This window comes from Sander vitreus, chromosome 6 (assembly GCF_031162955.1).
Source record: "Sander vitreus isolate 19-12246 chromosome 6, sanVit1, whole genome shotgun sequence".
NCBI lineage: Eukaryota > Metazoa > Chordata > Actinopteri > Perciformes > Percidae > Sander > Sander vitreus.
In genome coordinates this window covers 16,250,582-16,275,492 of record NC_135860.1, presented here as the reverse complement: position 1 = coordinate 16,275,492, position 24,911 = coordinate 16,250,582, and the positions used below count along the sequence as shown (strand labels likewise).

The window sequence follows — 24,911 nt, the reverse complement described above, 5'->3', positions numbered from 1 at the left end:
CACACACACACACACACACACACACACACACACACACACACACACACACACACACACCAAATGTGGAGACAAAAGACATGCAGTTATGGAATGCATGCAGTCTAGACTCTTTAGCAGAAGAAACTAACTCTACTGAAGAGCTGCTGCAGTGGTTTGGTGGCTGTTGCTCATTGTGCCTTATACTGTATGTACTGTATATGGTATACCGGGTATGATGAACAAAACAATGGGGGGAACTGTTTCAGACTGGCTTTATTTAGAATTTCATAGAGCTACAATTTCCTCAGAAAGTCTCATTCCAAAAATGGACTTAATTTCATTCTTGTATTCATGGTAGGGATGCACCGAATCCAGGGTTCGGTTTCGGCCGAACCTTCAAATTATTTTCCACCGAACCCTAGCGTGCGCTACGCTGGTCGACGTAATGTAGGTGGACTGTTCAATGCAGTTGGCTGTGAGAAAGTGAAAATGGAACTCGCGGGCAGAAAAAGTGCCGCCCGGCAGCACCCCCAGCCAAAAGAAAGCTACCCAAGCCGAGCCACACGCCCAACCCGCAATGCCGACCTGTCCCACGGTGGCAAGGACCCCAAACAACACACTACATCGCCGCTGCCAAAACATTGCGCATGAAACATCTGAAAGAATACGAGCCGCGTATGAAGGAATCTACAGACAGCAGCCAAAACGCAGCAACCCCAGGTACGGCAAGGAAGGACAGTCACAGCTAAAAACTTGTGTTAACTAGACAGCCTCTCCCGGGCTGTCAGCCGTTCTCTCTGAGTCTCCCTACAGTGGGAGCGGAGCGACTGCTGCTCGTTAGCTAACGTTAGCTTTCTAATTTCACCCACCCAACATGCCTTCATCATACACTGGTTAGCGAAAACAAAATTGTCACTCATCTGGCGATAGCAATGTGCTTTCCTACGACGTGAAAAGAACATGTGAATTCAACATTAAGTGGTTACATTTGTACGGTATTTTATTGTGTAATCTCTCAGTTGAAGGTTAAAAGGAAGTTACAGTAAACATACAGCTTTTATTGTGATGGGAAAAAATGGAAGTGAATAAAGTGTTGTATTTTCTGACGGTTGACTGTGTTGGGGTGGAATAAAGTGAGACGTGCAGTGCCGTCTTGGTTCCGGCATTGGAAGCCTGTCTTTGTTTTAAAGCCAAACCTGAGTCTAGACGATATAAGAAACCCTTGGTTACACATTTAACTATTTTAGAGGCTGTGGACATTGTTTACTTCATTAATGTGTTTACTGTGTTAATGGACTGAGGATGGGAGTAGGATTTGGTTCGGTTTCGGGTTCGGCAGAATCTTAACCAGTGGATTCGGTATTCGGCCGAACCCCAAAAATCTGGATTCGGTGCATCCGTAATTCATGGAATAGTGTATTCCCCTACCTCCCCCTTTAATAAGTTACATTAGGCTCCAGTTCTCCCACTCTGCTTTGGACATAATCTCTTTAATCGCCACAGAAATCTGCAACCTTCTTAGCAGTTTTGTACTATGCTTGTAAAAAGCAATGTCCTCTACATTTGCTTATTTAAATCCTTTATTGTTTTACGCAATAACATTTATCATTACTAGTTACTGCAAAGAATCTTGTATTTTCCAAGGTATTATGGTCAAAATCTATTAATTGAGACTGTAAAACATGCTCAACTGGTAGAACAGAACCAAACCATTTTGTTGCACTTTCTGTTACCTTCAATACAGTGGGTGTTGCATGTAATTGTTTAGCTCCGCAAATAACAATTATTTTCATTATCGTTTAATCTGTGAATTGATTTTTCAATTAATAGTTGTTTTTTATAAAATGTCACAAAAGAGTTAAAAAACTGACAGTATTATTACTGTACAATTTCCCAGAGTCGAAGGTGATGTATTCAAAGTGCTTGTTTTGTCCAAGCAGCTCTCTAAACCCCAAAGATATTCAGTTATTGTTATAGCCTATATGACAAAGACATAAATCCTCAATGCTGGAACCAAAGACAAATGACTGAAACAATGAATTGATTAAGAAAATAGTTGCAATGCAATATACAAGAAATGATACCGGTGGCAGCTCAGTCACAAATGCTGTACGGTGCAGCTCCAAAGGATTCAAGCACGGGCATAAAAAATTAAATGCGGGCCATTTATTTAATAATCAGCATGCATGCCAAGTTATTGCTCGGGGGCTTATTAAAGGCTGTGTTGTGGTTGACCAAGTGTGTGACACAGATGTATGGCATAGAAGTGCCAGATAGCATCAGATACTCCCCCCTCCCCCTCCGTCAGAGGCAGATGCAGGCGGACACTGCAGACCCAGCAGGGCATGGCTGAAGTCTATGGGGGGCTGGTTCTGCGTGCCTCAATGTGTGTGTCATCAAGGGCACGCTCAGGCTCCCACGCCTCCAGCTACCTGGTGCCAAGGCACCCATGAATGATTTCAACTTGGCCGAGGGTGGACATCGGCCTCTCACATTACTATGATTCTCCCCCTCACTGATTCTGTGTCGTGGCAGACAGAGAGCACATTTTTGTTTCTTCTTTATTAAATTCTTATTTCTTATCACTTTTAGAAAGAAATACCTCCTCAGAATCCACCTGTAATTGTTTTTTAATTCATTGTTGATGGTCAAATTAATTTAGATCACACATGAATGTTGAAAACATGGCATCTTTTGCATCTCAGAACCATGTATGCTGGTGCCCAAAAGGAAGGTATGAAGAGTGGGTGAGCTGCACTGGAATCCCCCCCCCCCCGTGGTCATGGTGAAGGATTAAGGCCACTGGGTTATTATGCCACTGAAAACTGCAGTCTTCTACCCCAGTAGGCAACACAACAGATTAATCTACTATGTCATCCACCTACAGAAGCATCTATCTACCCTAAAAAATTTTAATTACATTGCATGCCCAACCCTACAGAGGTATCAGACTAATAGATATTTCACATTTTTAATGTATCATTTAATTGAATCTCACCAGAAGTGATGTACGTGATGTTATCTTCTGAAATTTAGGGATTGACAGCACAGAAAAATAGTTTTTAAATCATATCGAAAAGAAATAAATCCAAATCTATAAACACAATGTTGTAGCTCCCGATTTTCCAATGCATGAAGGATACTTTGTCGGATTCATCAGTGTGATTTAGCAGGCTTTGCAAGAGTTTCTGATGATATAATCATAGTTGAGGTGCACCCCCCCATTAAAATGACATTCACAACGTTCATCTGCCCTGCCCACACACACACTCACAAACATAGTACTTCACAGTTACACCCCCCAAAGATTCAAATTCCTCTTTCTGATCTGTTGCTGAAACTGTGTCTCCCTTTCACCTCCCTTTGACAGCACATATGAATCTTTCCGCTGTTTGGCTGGCAACACACTATAACACTACAACACACAGATAATTACAATTCAACAAGCTTCAAAGCCAAACACAACGTTTAGAGCTATGTGTGTGTACGTGTGCACGCCTGCATGTGTGTGTGTGTGTGTGTGTGTGCGCGCGCGTGCGTGTGTGTGTGTAAAAGTGTTGGGTTGCAGTACACTGTGCTCTCACAGGCGACGAGCTAATATTTCAGATGGTCCTCCAGTATGTTTAGAACTGAACACGTCGGCCCCCACCCACACAAAGCAGAGGTCACCCTGCTGCACAGACAGACAGGAGAGAGCAGTAAAATACCAAGCTCAAAGTTGGAGTAAGGGAGGGTGGGTCTCTTGTCTGACCAATCACACCCAAGACAATTCCAAGGAAGCATTTGGCTTAATGTAAGATGAGCAGAGCAGGCTGTCACTTTTATTAGCATTAGTAATTAGTAAAAAGTAAAGATGACAAGTGGTTGACGTCAGAGGTTTACATACAGTACATTCAGAAGTATTCAAAAAACAGAACTAAAGGAAGTTGGCTTGCTGATGACAGAAACAGGTGTGGCTTGGATTGATACAAGCTACTGAGACAGCGAACTGTGACTTCTGATATACAAACAATTTCTGGAGCTTCTTCAGCTTTATTACGTACCATATCTACTCTAAGTATGCAAGGTCTTGGCCAGTGGCAGAAGAAGTACTCAGATCCTTTACTGAAGTAAAAGTTTCAATACCACAATGTAAAGATATTCCATTACAAGTATCACGTAAAAGTCCTGCATTTAAAATAAAAGTGTTTTGCAGAAAAATTTTTGTGACTTTGTGACTTGTCATGACGAATTACATATTAATAATGAAGCATCATTTTACTGTAGTAGCTAGAACTACTTTATATACAGTTTGGTAGTTTAGTCTAGTGGTGCCCCTGCAAAAACTCAAAAGATAAATGTGAGGGGTTGTGAAATGACTATTAGAAATAATTGATAAATTGAACAAGTATTTCAATGAAACCATGTGAGAAGTTTAAAGAGGAAAAGTCTCTTCAGAGGAGCTGCTAAAACCTGAAATGTGACAATGAACTAGACTTTTTTGTACTGTAAGAGGTCACCCCTAATTTAATCTTTAACAATGTCTTATATTCTAAAAGTAACTACACATGTTATATAAATGTGGTAAACAGTACAATATTTCCCTCTGGACTGTAGTGGAGCAGAAGTATAAGGTACTAGTAGAATAAAATGGAAATACCCATGTTAAGTACAGTACTTTAGTAAACGTACTTTGTTACATTCCACCACTGGTCTTGTCATGTGTCCATGGGTCATTGTTCTAAAGGCTAAAATTAGCTTCCTATGAAAATATTCGGGGTGGTGGGGGATATCACTCATTAGGTCATCAACATAACTCTGGAATGTTTCTGTAACTTGGCAACTGCTGTCACTAAGCAACAGTGGTAAACATGGAGTCGAGACAACCTACCATCCTCATGAGTCAAAGTTCCAATATGAAAGCCAGGATCTAAAAAACAGCTACAGCACTGCCATCAGCAGAGCACATGATGCTCAGACTGACTTCTATCTGGGCCTTTCGAAGTTTCCATAACAAATGTTAACAAACATATGATGCAGGCAGGGTCTAATTTAATCCCCTCTGGCATTTCTGACACCATTGTGACAAGCTGGGTCAGCAGCAGGCTGTGTATGCTTAAACACAGAGAGAGATACTGACCACATCTGCTCTAAAGCCTTAAATCTGGTTAGTTTCAAAGGCAACAAACAAACCAGAAAGAAGTGAAGTTCATCAATTTGTTCAATATGGTAAGGCTTTCATCCCAGGGAATATAAAGTGACACATTTACTACCAGGACACACCTCCTCTGCGTGCTAGATGTCACTTATCTGACTGCATGTGCTGGGGGCTGCTCAGGAACTCAAAACATATGACAAAAGTCATAAAATGCAAAGACAAATGTACCAAATTGATGTTTACATGAATTATGTGCTTAAACATAATTAATCTAATGAGCATTTCTGATGAGTATTTCTTTCCAGACAGAGATGAGTTAAAACCTTATTTTTTAAGCTTTTGTTAATGTTGCCTGGCTCTACTTCTCCCGATTGAGACTCAGAGAAAGTCCAAAATAAATCCCACCATGACATTAAATTCATGTAAACACAACAAGCTGGCTTCAAAACTTCAAAAAGGCATCATCTGAGAGAATTATGCAAGAAGGAAAACCAGAATCGTTATGGAAGAAATGTCCATGAGTGTATTTTCACAGGCTGCCCTCAGAATGAACAGCCACATCTGAAATTAATGAGACACAGGCTTGACAAAGGGGGGGCGCCACCTTTTCTCAATTCCGGATCAAGATGTAAACAATGTCCCACCCTCTAAACAAACAGGGAACAATCCTCAAGGGAATACAATCGTTTTATCAGCGACACACAACACTTTCTCCTCCAGGCACCCATGAATTAAGCCTTACAGAGAAAAGTTAAGGCTGAGTGCGTATTTTAGGCAAACTAACTCTGAGAACAACATCTTACTGAATGGAAAGGTTGATTAGGGAGCAAAATGGAAAGACAAAGGCAACATTCCTGAGAGCAGTCATTAGACAATGCAGCATTGTCTTTCAGTAAAAGGCTTGTTTTGGAAAGCATGATGGCACTTGGTCATAATGTGACCTGAGAGAAAATGTGACCAACCTCCAAAACTTTGACAACATGGGAGACTGTCATGTCTACTCAACACCTTTATTTAACAGATATGACTTCTATGTATCATAAGGATTAGCAAACAGACTAACATCATTAGATGCTATCTGTAAAGGCCTTAACAAAACACACGTTGACCACATTGGGTTGGTCTCTGGAGGTCATCAGGGAAAGACTGTCAAAGAGAATACAATCAAATTTAAATGGAATAGTTCAACATTTATTTACTTCCGGAGAGTAAGACGTCCAGTATACTCGCCATTCCCGACCTGTCGTGCGCCAGTGTGACGTCATCGGAGCGCCATAACTACTTGTACCCGCGCATGGTGGTCGCGACACTATTTGCAGTCTTCTCCTGAACAGAGGTGGCGCAACTGAGGAAAGGCTACCGACTTTGCTATTTCTATGGACTAGAAGAAGAAGAAAAAGGTAAACAATGGCGAAGAGAAGAAGAGAAGCACTTTGAATACTTCATGTCTGCACAACGATTGGATGACCTACTTCGTCGGATCAAGCCTTTCATTCACCATAAAAGAACTCATCTTAATCCAGTAAGTTTACTGTACAAGAGAGACTTGCAGTCACTCTGAGAGTCCTGGCATCCGGTTACCCTAAAACTTGTCCATGCTGTTTCCGCTTTGTCGTGCGCTGCTGAAAAAAATAGAGTGGTGCATGACCTCTGGTCGCACATTTTAAATCCTGGCGCGCCAGTGAGATCTACATCATTTTGACGTCACATGCGACAGGTCTGGAACGGCGACTGTAAAGAGTCCTTAACATGAGAAGATTGATACCCCTCTCTACAATGAGAGTGGTATCAACCTTCTCATCTAATGAAGCAAATGAGCAAATTTCCCAAAATGTTAAACAATTTCTTTTAAACAGCAGAATTTTACCTTTAAGTTTGTGAGAAAAAAGACCTGGAGAACCTAACCACACAGCTGTATTTGAACATACTTCAAAATATATTTGTACAGGATAATTTGAAAAGTTGAGCAAGCACAGTACAAGAAGTAGTCATAGACTACGATGGCACGATTTTTTACTGAAGATGGTCTCCACACGCCAAGTATTCAAGACAACTCAGTCAAGTTGAGATAAACCCAATTGAGCTCTTGTAACCATTAGTGATAAGGAAGAGATTAGAGCGGAAATTATAAGTTTGGTTACGGACATTATCAGATAAAGACATACTTCCACTGATCATGTTTTAGTTAGCTACAATGAAAGGAAAATAAAATACTTTTTTCTGACATAATCCAGACTCACAACCGCCTCTCTAAAAAGTTAGCTGTGGTTAACTTTTGGCTTTGAACACAACTCTGTGCATTTAGACTGAAATGTGCAGAAAAAGGGGGATTTACATAAAGAGGACTTGACAAACTCGATGGCCCTGTATTTAATTGTTGCACGTTGACGGACATGCTGGGGCACGATAGATGTATAAGATATGGCCCTATTGTGTGAGTCGGAGGGTATTTTCTTGTCATGATGCTCCACCACTCAATCCCTTTGCAGACAGCAGCCTCAGGTATTTCTCTGCCTCTCCACCCCCACATTCATTGTGCCTAAACCCCAAAGGAGAGCAGACTGGCACGTGAAAACAAAACTACTCTCCCAGATTCCCATTTCAAAACTGCCATTCGTGCCAACTCAACATGCAGATGAAAGATTAAACTTGGGAAACTTAACCTGTCGCCCTGGAGTCACAATCCATGTTTCATTTGCCCACTACAGAGATTATTGTTCATTTCTCAGGGAAATAGGAGAGGGGGCTGTGGGTCACGAGTGTTGCATTAATGCTCAGCGGTGCAAAGAATGAGGCTTAGCCATCAAAGGAAATCCCTTATATTTCTTCAAATTCTTTAGGTGACTGGCATGTTTTCATGGCCATGCGTGGTCTCTTCAAAACCTGATTAAAATTCAGACACAATCTGAAAAGTTTTAAATGTCTAACTGATTATCCAACATGAAAGTGGCTCCAGGTTCACCTCACAAGAGACTTCATTTCTCATCAGATGGTCATATGTAGTATTTTTAGGTATTGCGCAAAATTATCGGGGCAAAAAGAGTTTTACTACAATACAAACAACATTATGTAATTTGTTTTCCATTGTTAAATCTCATACTTCAAAATCTATCTACAGCCAAAGAAGTAATCATAAAAATATCTATTACTGCTGTCTCCTCTTTGAGGCTGTGCCCGAGCATTCCCATGACAGAGAAAAAGTTCCCATGATCCCTGCCCTATAGCCATATTCGGCATCCTTATACCCACTAAATCGGATACACAGGAACAGGTGTCTTCGAAACAAGGCAAAGTTGTCGTGATCAGGTTATCCCCTTCTGCGGCTCCATAAGAAGCAGAGAGGGAAATTATATGGTTTAAGAAAACCATGGCAGCCTAAACACAGAGACCCAAAACACACACACACACACACACACACACACACACACACACACACACACACACACACACACACACACACACACACACACACACACACACACACAGCACTAGCATTGAAATGTTAACAAGTAATTATATGCCTGGACTAAACTACAGAAAAGAAATGTGACATAATAAAACCAAACTGAACTGAAGTCACTTTACAGTTACAGAATGTACTACCTTATGAATTACAAGTGATAAAATCCAGTTAAAATAAAAGTTAATCTGGCATCAGATCCACACACTAATCACTTAAATGAGAAAATATTGCAGATGTTGTCACTGTGAATATCTGTACCACTCACGTCGTTCCTCTGACCTCTCACCCATGACAGCTTTATGTTCTGTTGTTATGTATGCCGTTCCAACATATGTTAGCTTTGAGGGTGATTTGTTTAATTGGCTGGAACGGTGCCATTGTGTGGCAATTTCTGTTCTGATAATTGCCTTAAATACAGGTTAATGTGTGGGGGAGCGAGCTCATTACCATTTAATGCTTAAAAAGTGTTACACTTTAACAAGACTGGACGTGGGCCATGAGAAAGGCCTTGACTGTGGCATGTATTTGCCTTCATTTTAGCAATCACACTGTGGACTTTTTACTGTAGCCAGAAGAGATGCTGACACTATTTCAGTGATAAATCAAAAGAACAAACAAATAGTCTTTTTTTTCTAATTGAGTAGCTATCCTATTAGATTAATTTGCGCCTGTGGGTAAATAGGTCAGCTGTTTAATCATGTGTAACACCAACAGCAGATGAGAGCAAAACCAAGCGCAAAACTGTAGAAAACAACTTTAACTATAATGGGTGAAATATGTATACATCTCTGAGCGTTTCTACTGTATCAGGCATGCCATTTCAAAGACTTCCCAAGCAAAGGGTCATCATTAGCCTACATTTTGTGTGTGATCGCCTCATTACAATCTGAAAGCATGTCAGCTCACAAGCCAGCAGAAACTGCAGCTTTTTTTGCTGACCTTCACTGCGCAGGCAGTGTGATACATTAAAGGATGCTTAGCTTTTCTTTTTGTCGCAGCTTTTTTCCACTTTTTCGCCATAAAAACGCCCGATAAAAGTGTGCAGCATCTTGCCAGTTAAAAAACAGATACAGTGTGGTCTGACACCTCTTTGAATGCTACATAAGTGAAATTAGTTCGACATTAATCTGTTCCTAACCGTCTAACCGGCGTCCACATGCTCAACCACCTGCCCTGGCCTTGAAACTCAACATCAGATATATGAGTGTAATATTATTATGCTGGCTGGGGTGATTGGTATTGGAAAGTTCATGTGAATTACATAACATAATATCATGTTTCAAGCAGGTGGGTGACAGACATCATGTCCTCAGCAGCAGCAGAGCATTCCTGTTTGTCTACTGCTTTTATTTACTGGCATTTATGTAAATAAATACAAGATTCAAGATACAAGTTTGCAAGTTTATCCTCATTAATGTGTATCAGGATCATGTTTGTGCTGTCTAATGTTCTGATGTATTTTTAGACATTTGAGCTCACTGTATATATAGTTATATGCTAACCTTCTGTGTTACTGTTACTGTATTACAACCAGGGTGCGATAAGGTTATAACAGTAAGAGTGCAGTTTGCATGTTTCTGCTCTTTCAATTACAAGCCCCCATATGTGAGCTACATTGCACTCAAACTAACCACAGTAATGCAAAAGATGCCTAATCTACAACAAGCTCACTGCACTTTAGTGTTTGCTATAATGTATCATACCTATATTCATTTGTAAATACAAAGATTTGGCAGTATTTCAGCTTTGTTTACCTGTTGTCTCCTTTTGTATTTGAGGGTGGTGGGTACAGAACAGTTTGGTTGTCCTCCATATCCACGACACATTTTGTATTCAGTTCAATTTCTGTGGAGAGAAGTTTGTTGGGGGAAAGTAAAGCAGAATGCGGGGGTGTGAAAAGTAAAATCCTAGCTACTTTAACCGTGTTTCAAACGAAACTCAAGTCTGACTCCAGGCTCACAATTCGAGCTGAAAGCAGCAATGGCGAAGAAATCCAAACTTTATGATAATGTGGCATAAATCCGAGGAGACAGACATGCGAGTATGCAAAGAGAAATCATCGTTATAACACTTACCCCTGCGGTTCATGGGCCGAACTCTCACTGCAACTTTTACCTTTGAATCCGACATTTTCGTCCACTTTTCACTCCCACCCTGTATATGCGACGAGCTATCAATAGTCTGTGAATCCCCGACAAGAAGCCCGGATTTCTGCCAGAAAAAAGGCAGCAGACCCTAGTTAAACAACCCCTAAATAGTCCAGACCTCGAGGAGAATAGATAGTAATATGTTCATTTTGTTATCCTTTATATCCATCCGGGTTCGCTTTTGTGCAAATCCAGCACTCTGCTCCAGCCCCAGACAGCATCCCCACCGCCATCTTCCACTGGGAGCACGACTGCTATCCTCTGGCTGACTGGATACGGCTGTGCCAAAGAGGGGGAGAGGATTTACGCACCGCGTCGCTTATCGGGGGGAAACCAGTGGACGAGAAACGAGAGGCTGTCTGACAAGTTAATTTACATGCACCCACGATAAGCATCGTTTAAAGACGGTAGGTCAGAGTGAAGAGCAGAGGGTTCATTAAAAAGAAGTTTAAACATTCATAACACACATATTTCTCGCCCTCTTACACTAATTGAAATATTTTATCTATTATTTTTTTAATAAACAATATGAGATTTTATTAAAAAATAATAATCATAATAAATAAGTCATTTAAAACTGTGTTATGTACTATTATGTGAGCAGGGCCGTAGCCAGTTTTTAGTAATACAGAGGGCAAGGGTCCAAGTGACCCCCACACCTCTCACCACAGCTCGATTTGACCCAACCAAATAGTCTTAAAAATATATATTTTTAATATCACAAAAGCATAACAAACAATTAATAGTATTTTCAATTTTACAGTTTTCTATTTCTTTAATTGATCAAAAATGTATCTAATTTGTAATTTACATCTACACATATTTTGTTTATCAGTTTATCACATATACCCCCAAAAACCTAATTAGAGGTACTTAAAAAATGCATTATTTGTAAGGAGTTATTTTTGTTTCTTTTTAATGCAAGCATAAACATATGTGTAACCATCAATTAGAATGTAAAGAAAAGTGAAAAGAAATAATACGGAAGACATGACACTGTGTAGGGCTCTGTATAGCAGTAGTTCCCTATCTTTTGACGTAGTCACTTCTATTTGTTCAAGCCCTCATCCCAGGTGTATGGCCATGTGGAACAATTCAACCAAGAGTTTTTTTTATTTTTATTTTTATTTTTTACCTTAGATGGTTTCATTTGAAGGACTTTTGTGGCTCCAAAAGGTAAAGGTATCCAGTTATTCACAAGAAAACAGCAAACATAAGTTTTATGTAACAAGTATGCATTTTTTCTTTTCTTATTCCTTTAATAATTGCAAAATGTTGCATAAATAATTGTATAATGTTTAAAACAAAGCATACAGTAGCCTATAGCACTCATTTAATTTCAGCAATTTAGTACTGCCAGATCAGGTCATCCCTGCATGATATAAGCCTCATTTCACATAGGCTGCTCTAATACTGTTCATGGATCAACTACATGTATATCATGGGCCCAGCATCAATATTTAGCTGAATACATCTTCACTGTATGGTCTCCACTGTCCAGAATAATAAGCGTGTTGTTCAGTGACACCAGTCCAACTGGGCGGATGAGGTGGTCTCCCACAAGTGGGGTCAGGGCTGGGCCATTCTGGAGCTTCCCCAAACTCCAAACCATCCCCTGATTGGAGTCAATCACAATCACATCTCCATCTCTGTCAAAGGCCACGCCTGACATGTTCAGCCTCACTGTGGACTGCAGGGTCAGGCTGAAACTGTCAGTCTGATAAAGGGGGTGGAAGTCTTCTGTAAACACTCTCAGCCTTGTGTGTTGGTGTCTCCCTGGTGAATGTATGTCATCAGGTAAATGCTCCATCACTGCAGTGTTACAAGTCACCCAACAGCAGGCCACTGCTTTTGGATGCTGCAGGTCTGAAATGGCTGTTTGATGCTCCAGAGCGAGACCGTGAGCGTAGTCCATTTTTACTTGGGACAGCGTGCCAGCCTGGACGTCTGAGACCAGGATGTGCCCACAGCTGTCTGTATCCACACCCCAGGGCATCTGGAGGGAATCTCTGACTGTCAACACGTGGTGTCCCGTGGAGGTGAAAACCTTCACAGCTTTATCTCCTGCATCAGTCACCACAACATGACCACAGCGAGTCACTGCCACATCCACTGGGTAACAGACCTCCCAACTGGCTTGTCCTCTTTGCCCAAAACTGTGCAGCTTCCTGCCCTGTGGATTGAACACCGCCACCCTCTTCTCTCCGTCATGCACCACAATTATTGTCCCTGAAGATCCCAAAACAGCTATCCCAGTGGGATTGATAAGAGTCCCCCACCCGCCAAAAGCTGTGCAGAGGTGCAGTGCTGTGGATGTCCGACCTGGGGCCAGGCCAAGGCTTGCCTTTTGCCTGTGAAGAGGAGCAGAGGATGTGGGACTCCGGGACAATAGCAGCTCCTGCAGGTCACTAAGAGCCTGGCAGTGGGAGGTGCTGTCAACACTGCACAGCTGTCGACAGAATGGGCACTCCAACTTTCTCAGGAGAGGGTGGGACAGAGCCCTGATGCATTCCAGACAGAGTACATGGCCACAGGAAAGATTCTGTGGTCTGTGCTCCCTCTGCTGAGTGCTGAACTTCTCGAAACAGACTTTACACTCCAGCAAGTTGATCTGGATCTCTCTCAGAATCCCCTCAGGACTCAGGCTGCCACGACTCTGGGAACCAGGATTCATGGCCATGACTGAAATGTTCTAATGTCCTTTAAACCTACTAAGACAGATCAGTCAGCTGCAGGAGGCTCAGGAAACCAAAGTAAAAAGACTGGTGATTTAAATGGAGAGAATGATGAAGCGTGATAAGAAGGCTGAGCACTGCAACAATTTTGTCAACACACTCGTCCTGTGCTTTAGGCCCACTGGGTCACGTGACATTTTGCACAACTCTGACGCTCTCTGCTGCCCCCCTTTGGAAGTCAGCTTACACACATATTGGAGAGATTAAAAGTGTTTACAGCCACTGTTATGTTTTGAACACAGAAAGCAGAGAAAAGTTGATAAGTTGAGGCTTTTTTCTTTCAGCACTCAGAATTTCTGTTACTACTGTTCACGTTCAGAACAAAACTCTTTGCGGTTTTTTTCAAAGGGAACACCAACCGTACCTTCAAAAACATGTTGTCATAGGTCAGCACGAGGCAGCTATTTCAGTCTCTAAATGTCATGATTTGCAGACAGAGTGAAATCTGATCTGAAACAGACAGTGCTGGAGTCAGCCAATCTGGCACTCCTTTGCTGCAGCAGGGTGCTCTTTAGGGGTCGAGCAAGGTCATTCATGGTTTCCTAAGTATTCAAACGGCCTCCTACTTCTATGCCTACTCCATTTAAATAAACAAAAAAGGGCAAATACCCTAAATAATAACTTACACAGAGTTTAAGAGGAAATGTAAAATACTTTATTATGCTTCATTATTTCACAGTGAAAAAGAACAGCCATTTTCATTGGAATTGTTTTTGGCAAATGACATCTAAATCCAAAGACAATGTACCAGTTATCGTGTCTACTGTAGCACGGGAGCCTGGTCCCTTCCACAGAGGTCAACGTCTGAATTTTTGAGGATTATGAAGGATATATCTGTAATGAGATGATGCTGACAGAGCAAATAAAAATAAATGTTCAAGAAAGCACTCGAGAACAGAAGAATCAAACACAAAAAAGCCAAAATTTAGGCTATATTATAAACTGAGAAAAGTTGGGAATAAAAATAAAAAACAGGCACAGGGGTGAATTAAAATGTTACGATGACAGTGAATGACATAAATAACAATACTGCCCCCCTGGTGTGTGATGTTATACAAAGGTCTGTTTACTACTCTTGTAACATTTTCTTACTAAAACACTTGGTTTGATTGAGCCATGCAAATGCAATACGTATATGCCATAACAAGGTCGACAGTAAAACAAAGCCACACCTGCACACAGACAGGTAGAACCTGACAACACATGCAGGAATTTGAATAATTGCCCTCCGTTATCAGTACAGTAAAAAAAAAAAGAAAAAAAAAAAAAGATAGCAGCCACAGATGGACAGGGAGAGTAAAATCATTCAAGTTCACAATGATTCACAAAATACTCGAGCATTACAAAATGTACAGTATTTGCAAGATAACATTCTGAAAAGTGCTTAAACTATGTGCTTTGCTTTGTTCCAGGCCAAAAACAATCCTCAGTCAATGATCCTAGCAAGCTAAAGCCGGCGTTGCATTGAAATCCTGCCCACATTCAAGTTAGAAACACGAAACAAGTGTGAACATCTATGTTGTAAAAAGACAAAGCGATGACAGATGCTGTTAAAAAAAAAACAAAAAAAAACAACACTTTAGCCTTTCTGTGCTATAAACATAGAGGCTCCAATTAATGTGATAAATTCTACATAATGGCTTTTAACATTGAAATGTGTTGAACCAACATACTGGAGTTAAGGCTGGTGTAAACCAGTCAAATATACATTGACCCATCAATGATATACTGTATCGTAGGATAAATGTTTGTAAATTATAGTTTATCAGCTATAATGATCATGCAGTCACATCTATAATTGGCAGTTTTTGATGCCACCTTTCTCTCTCACACACAAACTACTACGCTCTCTCTCTTCACACACACAGACACCTGTGATCAGTGGTTTAGGAGTTTTATGACTACAGCACACAGTCAAGTGTGCATCTCTGTAGTCCAAGCCTCTGTGCACTCCTAATAACACTGCATGGGCCTGTTCATCCACTTAGTCTATCCTGGCTCCACTCCCTCTACTGTAGGTGGGGGCTTTCTAGACTTTAATTACACCAGGAAGTTGTTGTATCATTAACCCCATTTCAACCTATGATCCTTCCCACCTGGCTGCTTGGAGTGAGTTTGGGAGTCGCACACCAGCCTCCGGCTCCAACTCCTACTGGCTGTCCAGGCCGTTGATGGATTTGGTCTTTCCAGAGCCCTTCCCTCTACGTCTGGTTGTCGGGCTGTCGTCGTCCAGCTCTGTCTCTTCTGAAACATGATGGTCAAACACTTGGGAATGAGTATATAAAAAGATTTAACTGAACTTTGCAGTATGAGTAAAACGCCATTCCAAACACTAGAGGTCAGCCCTTTACAAGATAACAGTTGAAGATTAATGTTTTACTTTTTTGAGTCATTTCTATGTGGTTGAATTCCAGTAAAGTCACTCTACCTTTAAATACTTCTGACACCTGGTCATCAAATTCAGTATAATTACTGTCTTCACATTCTGAGAAGCTCTGTGAGAGGAGAAGAGACACATGACGCACATACCATTAACTGGACAGGGAACATATAGCAGCTAACAGAGCCTGCACAGCTTTCATAGTACACTGAATGATCATCTTTAAAAAGGAATAAGATCTGAAGGTTTATATTGACAGAGGGTCCTCTAAAGTAACTCAGCTGATTCTTTATTAGGAACATGCAACATTGCTCGCTTCGCCCGTCTGTTGAAGAAATGGCTTCTCGTCATTCAGACAAAAGGTGTCTGTTATGTAAATGACTGACGCAGCTTTATTCCAGCATGACAGGACCTTTATAGAAAGCCACCATGATTGTGCAATATTGGACAGAGACAGAGAGTGGTCCCACAGCTAACAACGGTGATGAGTGGTCGGTTTTTTCACAGGCTGCATCAAAGATGGATTTCCCAACTTATGGTCCATTGTGAGCGCAATACTAGGTCGTCCTAGTGACTTTTAGATACGTGACTCATTCTGACATGTGACTCCCTTGTAAAATTGCCACCATATTTACATAAGGAGATGGCTGTCCACAGGACTGTTGCTTTAACACTTGTGCAGGTGTGTAAACCGTAACCCAACTACCCAGTTCCTTAAACAAGGGGAGTTCCCATGCATCCCTGACAAGATTAAAAGATTGTTTATACTGAGACCAGCAGTAGTTATTTTTTGTTATGTACTTTGTGACAGTCTTTACAAGGGCAAAACACACTAATACAATTTGAAGCAATAGACGTACCTTTTCTTTTGGACCATAATTTTCAGCATACCACACCATTCCATACAGGCACAGGAATGTAATGAAGGCCTAAAAACAAGTCACAGATAACAGAGATGGTTTAATGTTTCATTGAAAATCCATACTCAATAACTTACAGAATAGGACAGTTTTAATGTTTAACTGTTTTTCATGTTGAAAGACTTATGTGAAAATGTATGGTATGTTGGGAGCAAAGTTAAGTCACAAGAGTCCATGTATTTTAAAGCATGACGAGCCTACTACTGACTGCAGAAGGCAACAGTAATTCATTTTGATACAGAAATGCATCATTACGGTGATCCTGATCTTACCAAACACAGCAGCCAGAGGATCACATAGAGGATCTGGGTTTTTGAGAACAAGTCCTGTCCAAACTTAATACACGCCAAGGCCTCCAGAAAGGCTATTGCCCTGTGAATGAGAGAAGAAAAAACAAACACTAACAAGTGAAGCTTCTGATCCACCTGCTGTAAACTTTTAATTTAACTGAAAAAAGCTCAAAACAAATATGCCCTTTTGTTGCTTTTACATGAGAGCAAAAAGAATCAACTTTAGTCAGGGCTAAAATCGAGGTTTCACTTACCCAAACACCCAGCACTGGGTCCCAACTCTCTTGCACTGTGTGTCTGTAAGGTACGCATAATACTGCCTAAAGCAAAAAACAAATGCAAACATAAGCAAATTTTACCTGCAGTTCTGTTACTTGTCTTACCAATAATCTGATTGTCAAACTGCCAAAACAAAGAACTAAATATAAGCATTCAACAATGTACAATATCCTGTTTTTTTAAAATTGTGTTTTTACCTCACTGTTGGAGCTGTGATGATACCAATGAACAGGATCCGACACCAGCTAAGAGCATGGCTTGCAGGAAAGATGAAAATGTGCTTGAGGAAGAATGTGTTTAACTCTGTAAGCTATGGACAAAGAGGGAAACAGGCAGAAGAGAATAAAGATGTACATGTGTATAATAACTACTGTATATAACAGAGAAGTAGGACAGAGACACATTTCTGTTTTACCCATTACCTCTGTATTCAATAACATTAAGCCTAAAAGTATGGGTATATGAACGTTAGCACTTTTTATACATAGCCCCATATTGTAAATTTAAAAAAAAAAGTGTTTAAGAAGAAATAAAGTATTCATATTTAATGTTTGGTTACAAATCTTACAAATACTAATAGTCAAAATGAATATCCATGGTGAAGTTGTTTGTTTCAGGGGGAGTTTGTCTGCAGTGGGTTTGTTAGCACTGTTACACAGTGGATTATGGTCAGGTGACAGCTTAGCCAGTCAAGAACATTGCATTGTTTGGCCCTAAAACCTTCTGTTTGCTTTGGCTTGGTCCTGCTTAACTGTTGTAAAATTACTGTATGTATGAAAAAGGGCAACAGTTCCTACTTCAATGTTAATGCCATTCAACACCCTTAAGGCTGCAAGCCAGCATCAATCTCCAGTGTACTAGAGTACAGAGCCAACACAATAAAAACTGTGTCACTGCTCTATTATTTATGGACTGCGTTATACTACATGTGTTACTAATAACATTAACGATAGCTTAGTTTTGTTCAATTGTCTGTAAGCCATGACAGTTTAAGAGCGAGTCAGCATGCACAATAGCAGGACCCTGAAACTGGAGCAGCTAAATGGAATTCATTCATCATTCATTTTATTATTCAACCTGTGCTTTTCCTGCTGTGAAATGTCAAAATGTCTTCTGTGAAAATTGACACTTACACATATGTGTAAACAAATTTTACAAGTGGGTTAAAAACTATTTGAAGTTGGAACAGTTAAATGGTGCCTGTAGATTAAAGCGGGGTGTTGTATACACAGTCAAATGTTTAACACCCTATACTCTAACTTCTTGGTTACCCTTATCACACACAACAGGCTCATTGTTGTTCATTATATTCTCTTATAATACAAGTCATAGGTATATTTAAGTGAGGAACTGTTGGTGACTATAATTTATTACAAGTCTTGATATTAATTAATCCTACTGGAAATACATGCACTGTATATTTTCTTCCCAGATTCCATGTGCTCTTCGATGGTTTAAACCGCATTGCATAAAGATAATGTACACTTTAACTTTTCTGGCAATTTTACAGCAGGGCGATCTTTAATCTCACAATCTATTATTATATAACCTTTTCTCTGTCCTGAGCTGACTTTTGTCTCACATGATGAATGTTAGTGCTTAGCTATGAGCCAGTTTTTGTTTTTAGGGACAATTAGTCTCTTGCAGATGTTTTGATGTCATCGCAGGACAATGACAGGTGTAGCAAATACCATGTAATGACAGCTCTGTTCCATTAACTGTTCCATTGTGCCAATAAGCCATGCCAGTGAGACTGTTTGCACAAAAACAGATCCCTGAAACTTGCCCACCTACAAGGAATGCAGCCATTATTAATGTTATTAGTTACACCTGTGTTCGACAAGTCAAAATGTGTGCTAGGAGTAAGGTCTTTTGGCATTGAGACATAATTTGTGCTTTGTGCACTGAAAAGGTCAACTAGTTCAGCCAGGACACTAACAAACAAAGATTCTCCCACAATACAAGTCACACTTGGATTAAGAAATGGGCAACAATAGCAGTTAATTTAGTGGGAAACTCTGTCCAAGTCCCTCTCATCCGCACTGAGAGATAATGAGAGGGAGGCCTGTTGCCGTGTTATTCACTCGTTTGGCCTGGAGCCTGTGTGGTCGAACCCAGTGAAAAGCAGCTAAACTGTCACCATGCTGAGAAGAGCGGAGACGTCACCCATCTCTTCAACTAATTATCAAAGACGGGTAATTACTATTTTAGGCCTAATGAGAGTTGGGACCTGCCTGTATAAGGGAGAGAGAAGGACAATGTTGTTTCATCACCACGTAAAAATGAGATAAACAGCAGCTTTCATCGCCATGGTTGCTACTGGTTAGACATTTGGCAGCCACAGTTGAATCTCCAGTGGAAAGCAATGGAGCTTACTCAAGTTCTCCAACCATGGTTTTCTCATTACCATAAATTGCTCCCAAGTAATTGAAGCGTGTTTTTCACCCGTATGGGATTAGCGGTTAATGTGTAGACAGCAAGACACTCACGCATTATATGGATCCATGTGAGATGGGTTTTAGATTTCAACAACAGAGGAGGCAATTAGATTAGTCTGGATTTAGCAGGCACACCGGATGATCCCAGACTAGTCAGCACTTAGTCACCGTGAGATGGCGAGAAAGGATTTCTCAGTGACCCACCTGCCAGATGATCATGAACAGATAGACGCCCATCACTCGCTGCAGGGAAGACTTTGGGTCCAGCCAGCGTACGTAGGTCCAACTGGCAGGGGTGAACTGTAACGCAGCTCGTTTGATCTTCCCTGTGGTGGTGTGGATGTCCCTGAATGGGAAGCACAGGAGAAGGATTACAAAGACTTGAAGAAGAAGTATTATGTTAGCACAGTAGAAAAAGCTGGATGAAAGTAATGCCGTCACATTAATTATTCACGTCCACTCCGCCTTGATGAACTTGAGAGATCATATTTCAAAACAACAATTTATGCATTTAAAGATTGTACCTCAAATGCCTTGCTTGATGTATTAGATAGCCCTTAATTATCTGAATGTACATGTCTTACTCATTCTGACCAGTGTTGGGTATAACGCATTACAAAGTAACGCGTTACAGTAACATAAAAGTAGTGTAACGCGCTACTACTGAAAATGTGGTAACGAATCGTAGTTCCTTTTTCAATTCAGCGCAACATTACTTTTCCCAGGGACAGATTTGACAGCGACACTGCCTTCTCACAAACTCCACATGGTACGTGACAGAGGATGATAGCAGAGCAATCATGGCAAGCGAGAAGCAGCCAAAGCTAACTTTTGAGAGCGTTTTAAGTTTCATGGCTTTTTGCTGGACGGTGCTCTGAGCCAGGCAGACACAAAGCTGACAACCTCACAGATGGATACGGTGGAGACGGCTCATACATACACGCAGCGGACCGCTGTGGACTTGTGTCGGTTGCACGGACACGCAAGGATTTCCAGAAAAGAGGCTGCATGTGTCTACGACAATGCACGGACCATCGTGGCTGCGCGACCGGTACAAGTCGATACAGACATTACATAGTATATACACTAACACCGTGTAACGCCGATGACCTGCCGATGTGCATTCAACCCGCGCTGGACTCGGTTCATAATGAATCAGCCGTCACTCTGTGAGTAGAGAATCCAGTCTGCAGTGTAGTTCAGACACGTCACTGATAAACCATAGATAATATAGCTTTATGGTCAAAGATAGTTTTTGTATAATTAACTTGTCTCTGCCAGAGACGCCTGCTTTTAAAAGTAACGTAAAAGTAACGTGTAACGTAAAAAGTTACTTTCCTCAGGGGGTAACTAAGTAAAGTAACAGATTACTTTTTTAAGAAGTAACGAGCAAACAATACTTTTTAAAAGTAACTTCCCTAACACGGATTCTGATGCCTTGAAGTTGAACTTTTATAACATGGATAAAAGTTATCAATGTAATGAAATACAGTAAAGCTATCGATCATCGGGCTCACAACAAAAAAACATTACTGAATTTACATAAAGCATAAAGGCCAGAAAATAAAGAACTATATAAACATTCTTTAGTTTGTGATATCATCCTTTAAAGATATATTTTACGTTTCAGTTTAAATTAAAGTTATTTAAAAAGGTTAATAATATATTACTGCTAATATATATGATGTATTGTTACTCAATCAGGGCTGATATGGTGAAAAGCATGCACCAGGCTTACCATATAAATCCTACGTCCCTCATCACAACCTTTAACAAACTTAACAAATCCAACAGACTAAGGATGAACACAAAACTGGATATTGTTACTTGTAGTTTTCATTTCCAGACTGCAAGGTCATACTTAATACTGGCCCAGTGGTAGGTCCTCATCTCCAAAAAGCGGCAGACAGTCATGCCAAGCCAGATGCCTCCTCCATTACACAGCAGAATGTCTAGAATCACTTGGTCCCACCAGCACTCAGCAAAGTTAGGCAGCAGATGCATGAAGAATAGCTGAACAGGAGATTAGAGTCAGAATCTACATCACGTCTGAAAAACTTTTCAGCCTACAATAATATTGAATATGTTATATAAAATTATTGAAAATGGCCAAAACCTCATTAATTTCTACTGGATAAAACATCACCAGCTTAGTAGTCAGCTTAACATTTCTCCATTGTAAAGAAAAAGTGAAAGACCGGCCGCCACTGATAAAGTGATGGCCACAGCATGCTACTGGATGTTGTGTGTGTGCGTTTGTGTGTGTTCACCTCAGTAAGCTCCCAGGTAATACTGATGGTCCAGCAGAGGCCATAGCTCCGAATGAGCAGGGCTTTCATACCCCAGCCCCAGAAATGACTGAACGCAAAAATGTCTAAATGGCTCACGATTCTCTCCCAGGTAATGACATGGCAGTTCACAGCATAGTCCTGCAGAGAGCACCACAGATAAGAGCCTTATTACAATGATTGATAATCCCCTGGTAGTGAACGCAACTAGTGCATGTAAATCAATATGAAAATTATTTTCTGTGTAAGCCTACACCACTCACCATTATGTCTGCCTCTCTCTTGGCATAACGCAGGTTTGAGTCCAACCAATACATTAGCTGCTTCACCTGCTGCCAGTTGAGGAAGATGATTAAAACCAGGAACAGGAAGTAGAGGACACTCAGACCTTAATAGCAGAGAGACATGACATTAGGAAGCGGATCTCAGGTCCAAAATAGTTTTCATCCTCTGAGACTTTTAGCAAAACTCACCAAAAACTATTCGCCATATTGCTGGATGTGGTCTGGTGAATGGACCTAAAGTGAGGCACATAAAGATACCATTTCACAGATATGATCTACAACCCCTTCTCTCCACATTAAAGAGGCTAATTTCATCACATAAGTTGTGGGTAATGGTATTACAACAAGCCCTCATGTTTGGTATGACCTTAGCCAAAAGGGTTATCTTTTGAGTGTGGAAATCAGTTTCTCCTCCTTGCTTTAAAAATAGCTAAATTACATGGTTTCTTGCCTATACCTTGAATACATTTGGTATACTCTGTCCAATGCCCACCCTTAGTTTCTTAAGATCTGGGGGCCCTTTATTGAACATATTAGGAGAGATTTATTTTGAAAGTAGATAGACATGAAAGGGGGAGAGAGATGGGGGATGACACGCAGCAAGGGGCAGCAGGTTGGATTTGAACCCGGGCTGCTGCAGGACTCATGGGGCGAATGCTCTTACTGGGTGAGCTAGAGGTCGCCCTGGAACTAATTATATCTGACTGTATTGTGTTGCATTGCATTATGTTTATTTATATATATCTATCTCATTATGCGAAAACAATAAAATCATTTTTTCTTTGTATTGTTGTTTCACATATACTGCCCATAACCTTGGACACTTTTGCTTCATTGTTTTGTTTACACAGTATGGTTGTTCCTTGTCCTAACTATGGCTGTCATATACAACTATCTTAGCACAGGAAATAATAATGTTTGTGAAGCACCATAAGGGTGACTGTAATTTATGGCTATGCAGACACACTTGACTAAACGAAAATAATAACTTCAGGGTCCTTTTTTGCTCACCGTTAGGAAATGCCAAAACACTGATAACAAGGAAGAAGGAGATGACCAGGATGAGCCCCACCCAGAGATTACTGTCGGGATTTCCATCATCCCTGCAGGCAGGGCGAAAAGAAATTTCCCAAACAAACGGTTAATATCAAAAGTGATAACGTTACTGTGGTAGCCATATGTTAAACAGCCTATTTTACAAGTAGCCTATGCTTTGTATAGCCCCTATATCCCCTCCACGGCTGTAGTGATGTGAATGTGCCTCACACATCTTCAAGTTACAAACACAAGACATGAGGGTTTGCATTATATTATATTTGTAGGGACAAAAGTGGTTTGTAAGGCAGACAATCACTGTTAATGTAACGTTACGACTCGTATCCTCGCTAGTTACATTGTTGTAGCTAATGTTATACAACACAAAACTTCTTTTTATGAGCTCAGGTTGACGATTAATGACAGCAAAATCAATGTAGGCAGCCATCACTGAGACTAGTTATTCTAGTGCCTTCATGCGGATTCAAAGTTTATTTTAGTGAGAAAATCCATTGAAGAGTAGCTAAAGGCTAGCTAACCTCCCTGTGTAACGTTACCTGGCACTGTCAGAGCATCACTGCTGCTGTTAGCCGAGCGTTAGCTAACTGAGCTAACCCAGCGAGCTAACGCTATAAGCTGTGAACGACTTACCTTGCGAACGCGAAATACATCAGACTGAGCACCGTGCATGTCAGCAGCGTTATCGTGTGCGGCCTGTAGAAAAACTCTATCGTAATATCTTCAACCTGCTGCTCGTTTATCATTCGGAAATGCATTCTGTAATTCACATCATCCTTGCTCAAGGTGTGGGATCCGCTGTACACGGACGCCATAGCAGGAGGACGGAACCAGCCAGGAGAGCAGCAGCAGCAGCAGCAGCAGCAGCAGCTCCTCACAGTCGCATGAGAAAGTGATCCAGCACGGCCAGCAACCAACACAAACTGTTAATAGGAAAATCGTTAACATATATATATAAATAACGGTTACATAATATTGACAAATATGTGACAGCTGAGCAGAATGAGTTACAGGGTAAAAAGAGGGAAAGACAGTTTTAAAGAAATTGCTCACAATTTTGATTGGTGTGTGTTTGTAGGGAGTGTCCCAACGCGGAAGAGTTCACATGCCTTCATGCTATCATGTGCTGCTATGATTGTTTTTAGCGTGACCTCCACGCAAAGACTTTTGACAAATGAAGGTTAAAAAAAGAAGTGGACTACTTAATCTAACAAATCATTTAACCATATTAAACTTTGAGCTCGGATCCTGGATTGATATTTTAAACAAAATATGTAAGCCTACAGGTTTTGGGAACTTGAAGTACAACAGTATAGTTATTTGAATGTCAAATTAATGTGTTTCCAATAATACATTCTTCACTTACTTCACTTGATTTTGTGTGTGTTTATCTCCCCCATGTGGCCGCTCGTGGCTTTACAAGTTTACTGAAACCAAAAACATCCTCAGCTCCCAGCGGGGGGCCCTATCGAGCAGCATAAACCGACATGGAGACCAATTTTCTAAATATTTACTGGT

General features: G+C 40.8%; 3 protein-coding genes across 8 annotated transcripts in view; all 3 read right to left on the bottom strand.

Moving 5' to 3' along the window:
• The window catches only part of kif13a (kinesin family member 13A), a 40,311-nt gene extending 29,282 nt beyond the window's left edge, over positions 1 to 11,029 (bottom strand). For all 6 annotated transcript variants that reach the window (XM_078253103.1, XM_078253105.1, XM_078253108.1 and 3 more), the window contains exons 1-2: positions 10,655 to 11,029; positions 10,334 to 10,424 (exon numbers count right to left, since the gene is read on the bottom strand). In XM_078253103.1, the coding sequence (XP_078109229.1) occupies positions 10,334 to 10,424; positions 10,655 to 10,709 (146 nt within the window). In that variant the 5' untranslated portion in view covers positions 10,710 to 11,029. The remainder of the gene's footprint in view (positions 1 to 10,333; positions 10,425 to 10,654) is intronic.
• Positions 11,030 to 11,714: 685 nt separating this feature from the next.
• LOC144518988 (E3 ubiquitin-protein ligase NHLRC1-like) lies at positions 11,715 to 13,669 on the bottom strand. The gene has a single exon (XM_078251871.1). It carries the CDS (start codon positions 13,404 to 13,406, stop codon positions 12,180 to 12,182), a length of 1,227 nt encoding a protein of 408 aa, XP_078107997.1. The 5' UTR covers positions 13,407 to 13,669; the 3' UTR covers positions 11,715 to 12,179.
• Positions 13,670 to 14,093: 424 nt separating this feature from the next.
• Positions 14,094 to 24,432, bottom strand: ptdss1a (phosphatidylserine synthase 1a). Its single transcript, XM_078253100.1, has 13 exons — positions 24,027 to 24,432; positions 23,352 to 23,443; positions 22,530 to 22,574; positions 22,320 to 22,444; positions 22,039 to 22,197; positions 21,630 to 21,781; positions 19,973 to 20,114; positions 17,528 to 17,640; positions 17,306 to 17,371; positions 17,034 to 17,133; positions 16,702 to 16,770; positions 15,890 to 15,956; positions 14,094 to 15,705 (listed from the first exon to the last, which is right to left on the bottom strand). Exons 1-13 carry the CDS (start codon positions 24,206 to 24,208, stop codon positions 15,611 to 15,613), a joined length of 1,407 nt encoding a protein of 468 aa, XP_078109226.1. The 5' UTR covers positions 24,209 to 24,432; the 3' UTR covers positions 14,094 to 15,610.
• Positions 24,433 to 24,911: the final 479 nt, after the last annotated feature.

Bases quoted from the DNA above. Each gene is read 5' to 3' on its own strand.
- LOC144518988 (XM_078251871.1), bottom strand. From the start codon at position 13,406: ATGGCCATGAATCCTGGTTCCCAGAGTCGTGGCAGCCTGAGTCCTGAG.
- ptdss1a (XM_078253100.1), bottom strand. From the start codon at position 24,208: ATGGCGTCCGTGTACAGCGGATCCCACACCTTGAGCAAGGATGATGTG. The intron at 22,198-22,319 runs GTGAGTGGTGTA...TGCTCTCTGCAG, and splicing joins AGAGAGAGGCAGACATAATG to GACTATGCTGTGAACTGCCA. The intron at 20,115-21,629 runs GTATGACCTTGC...CTTCCCATTCAG, and splicing joins TACCACTGGGCCAGTATTAA to GGACATCCACACCACCACAG.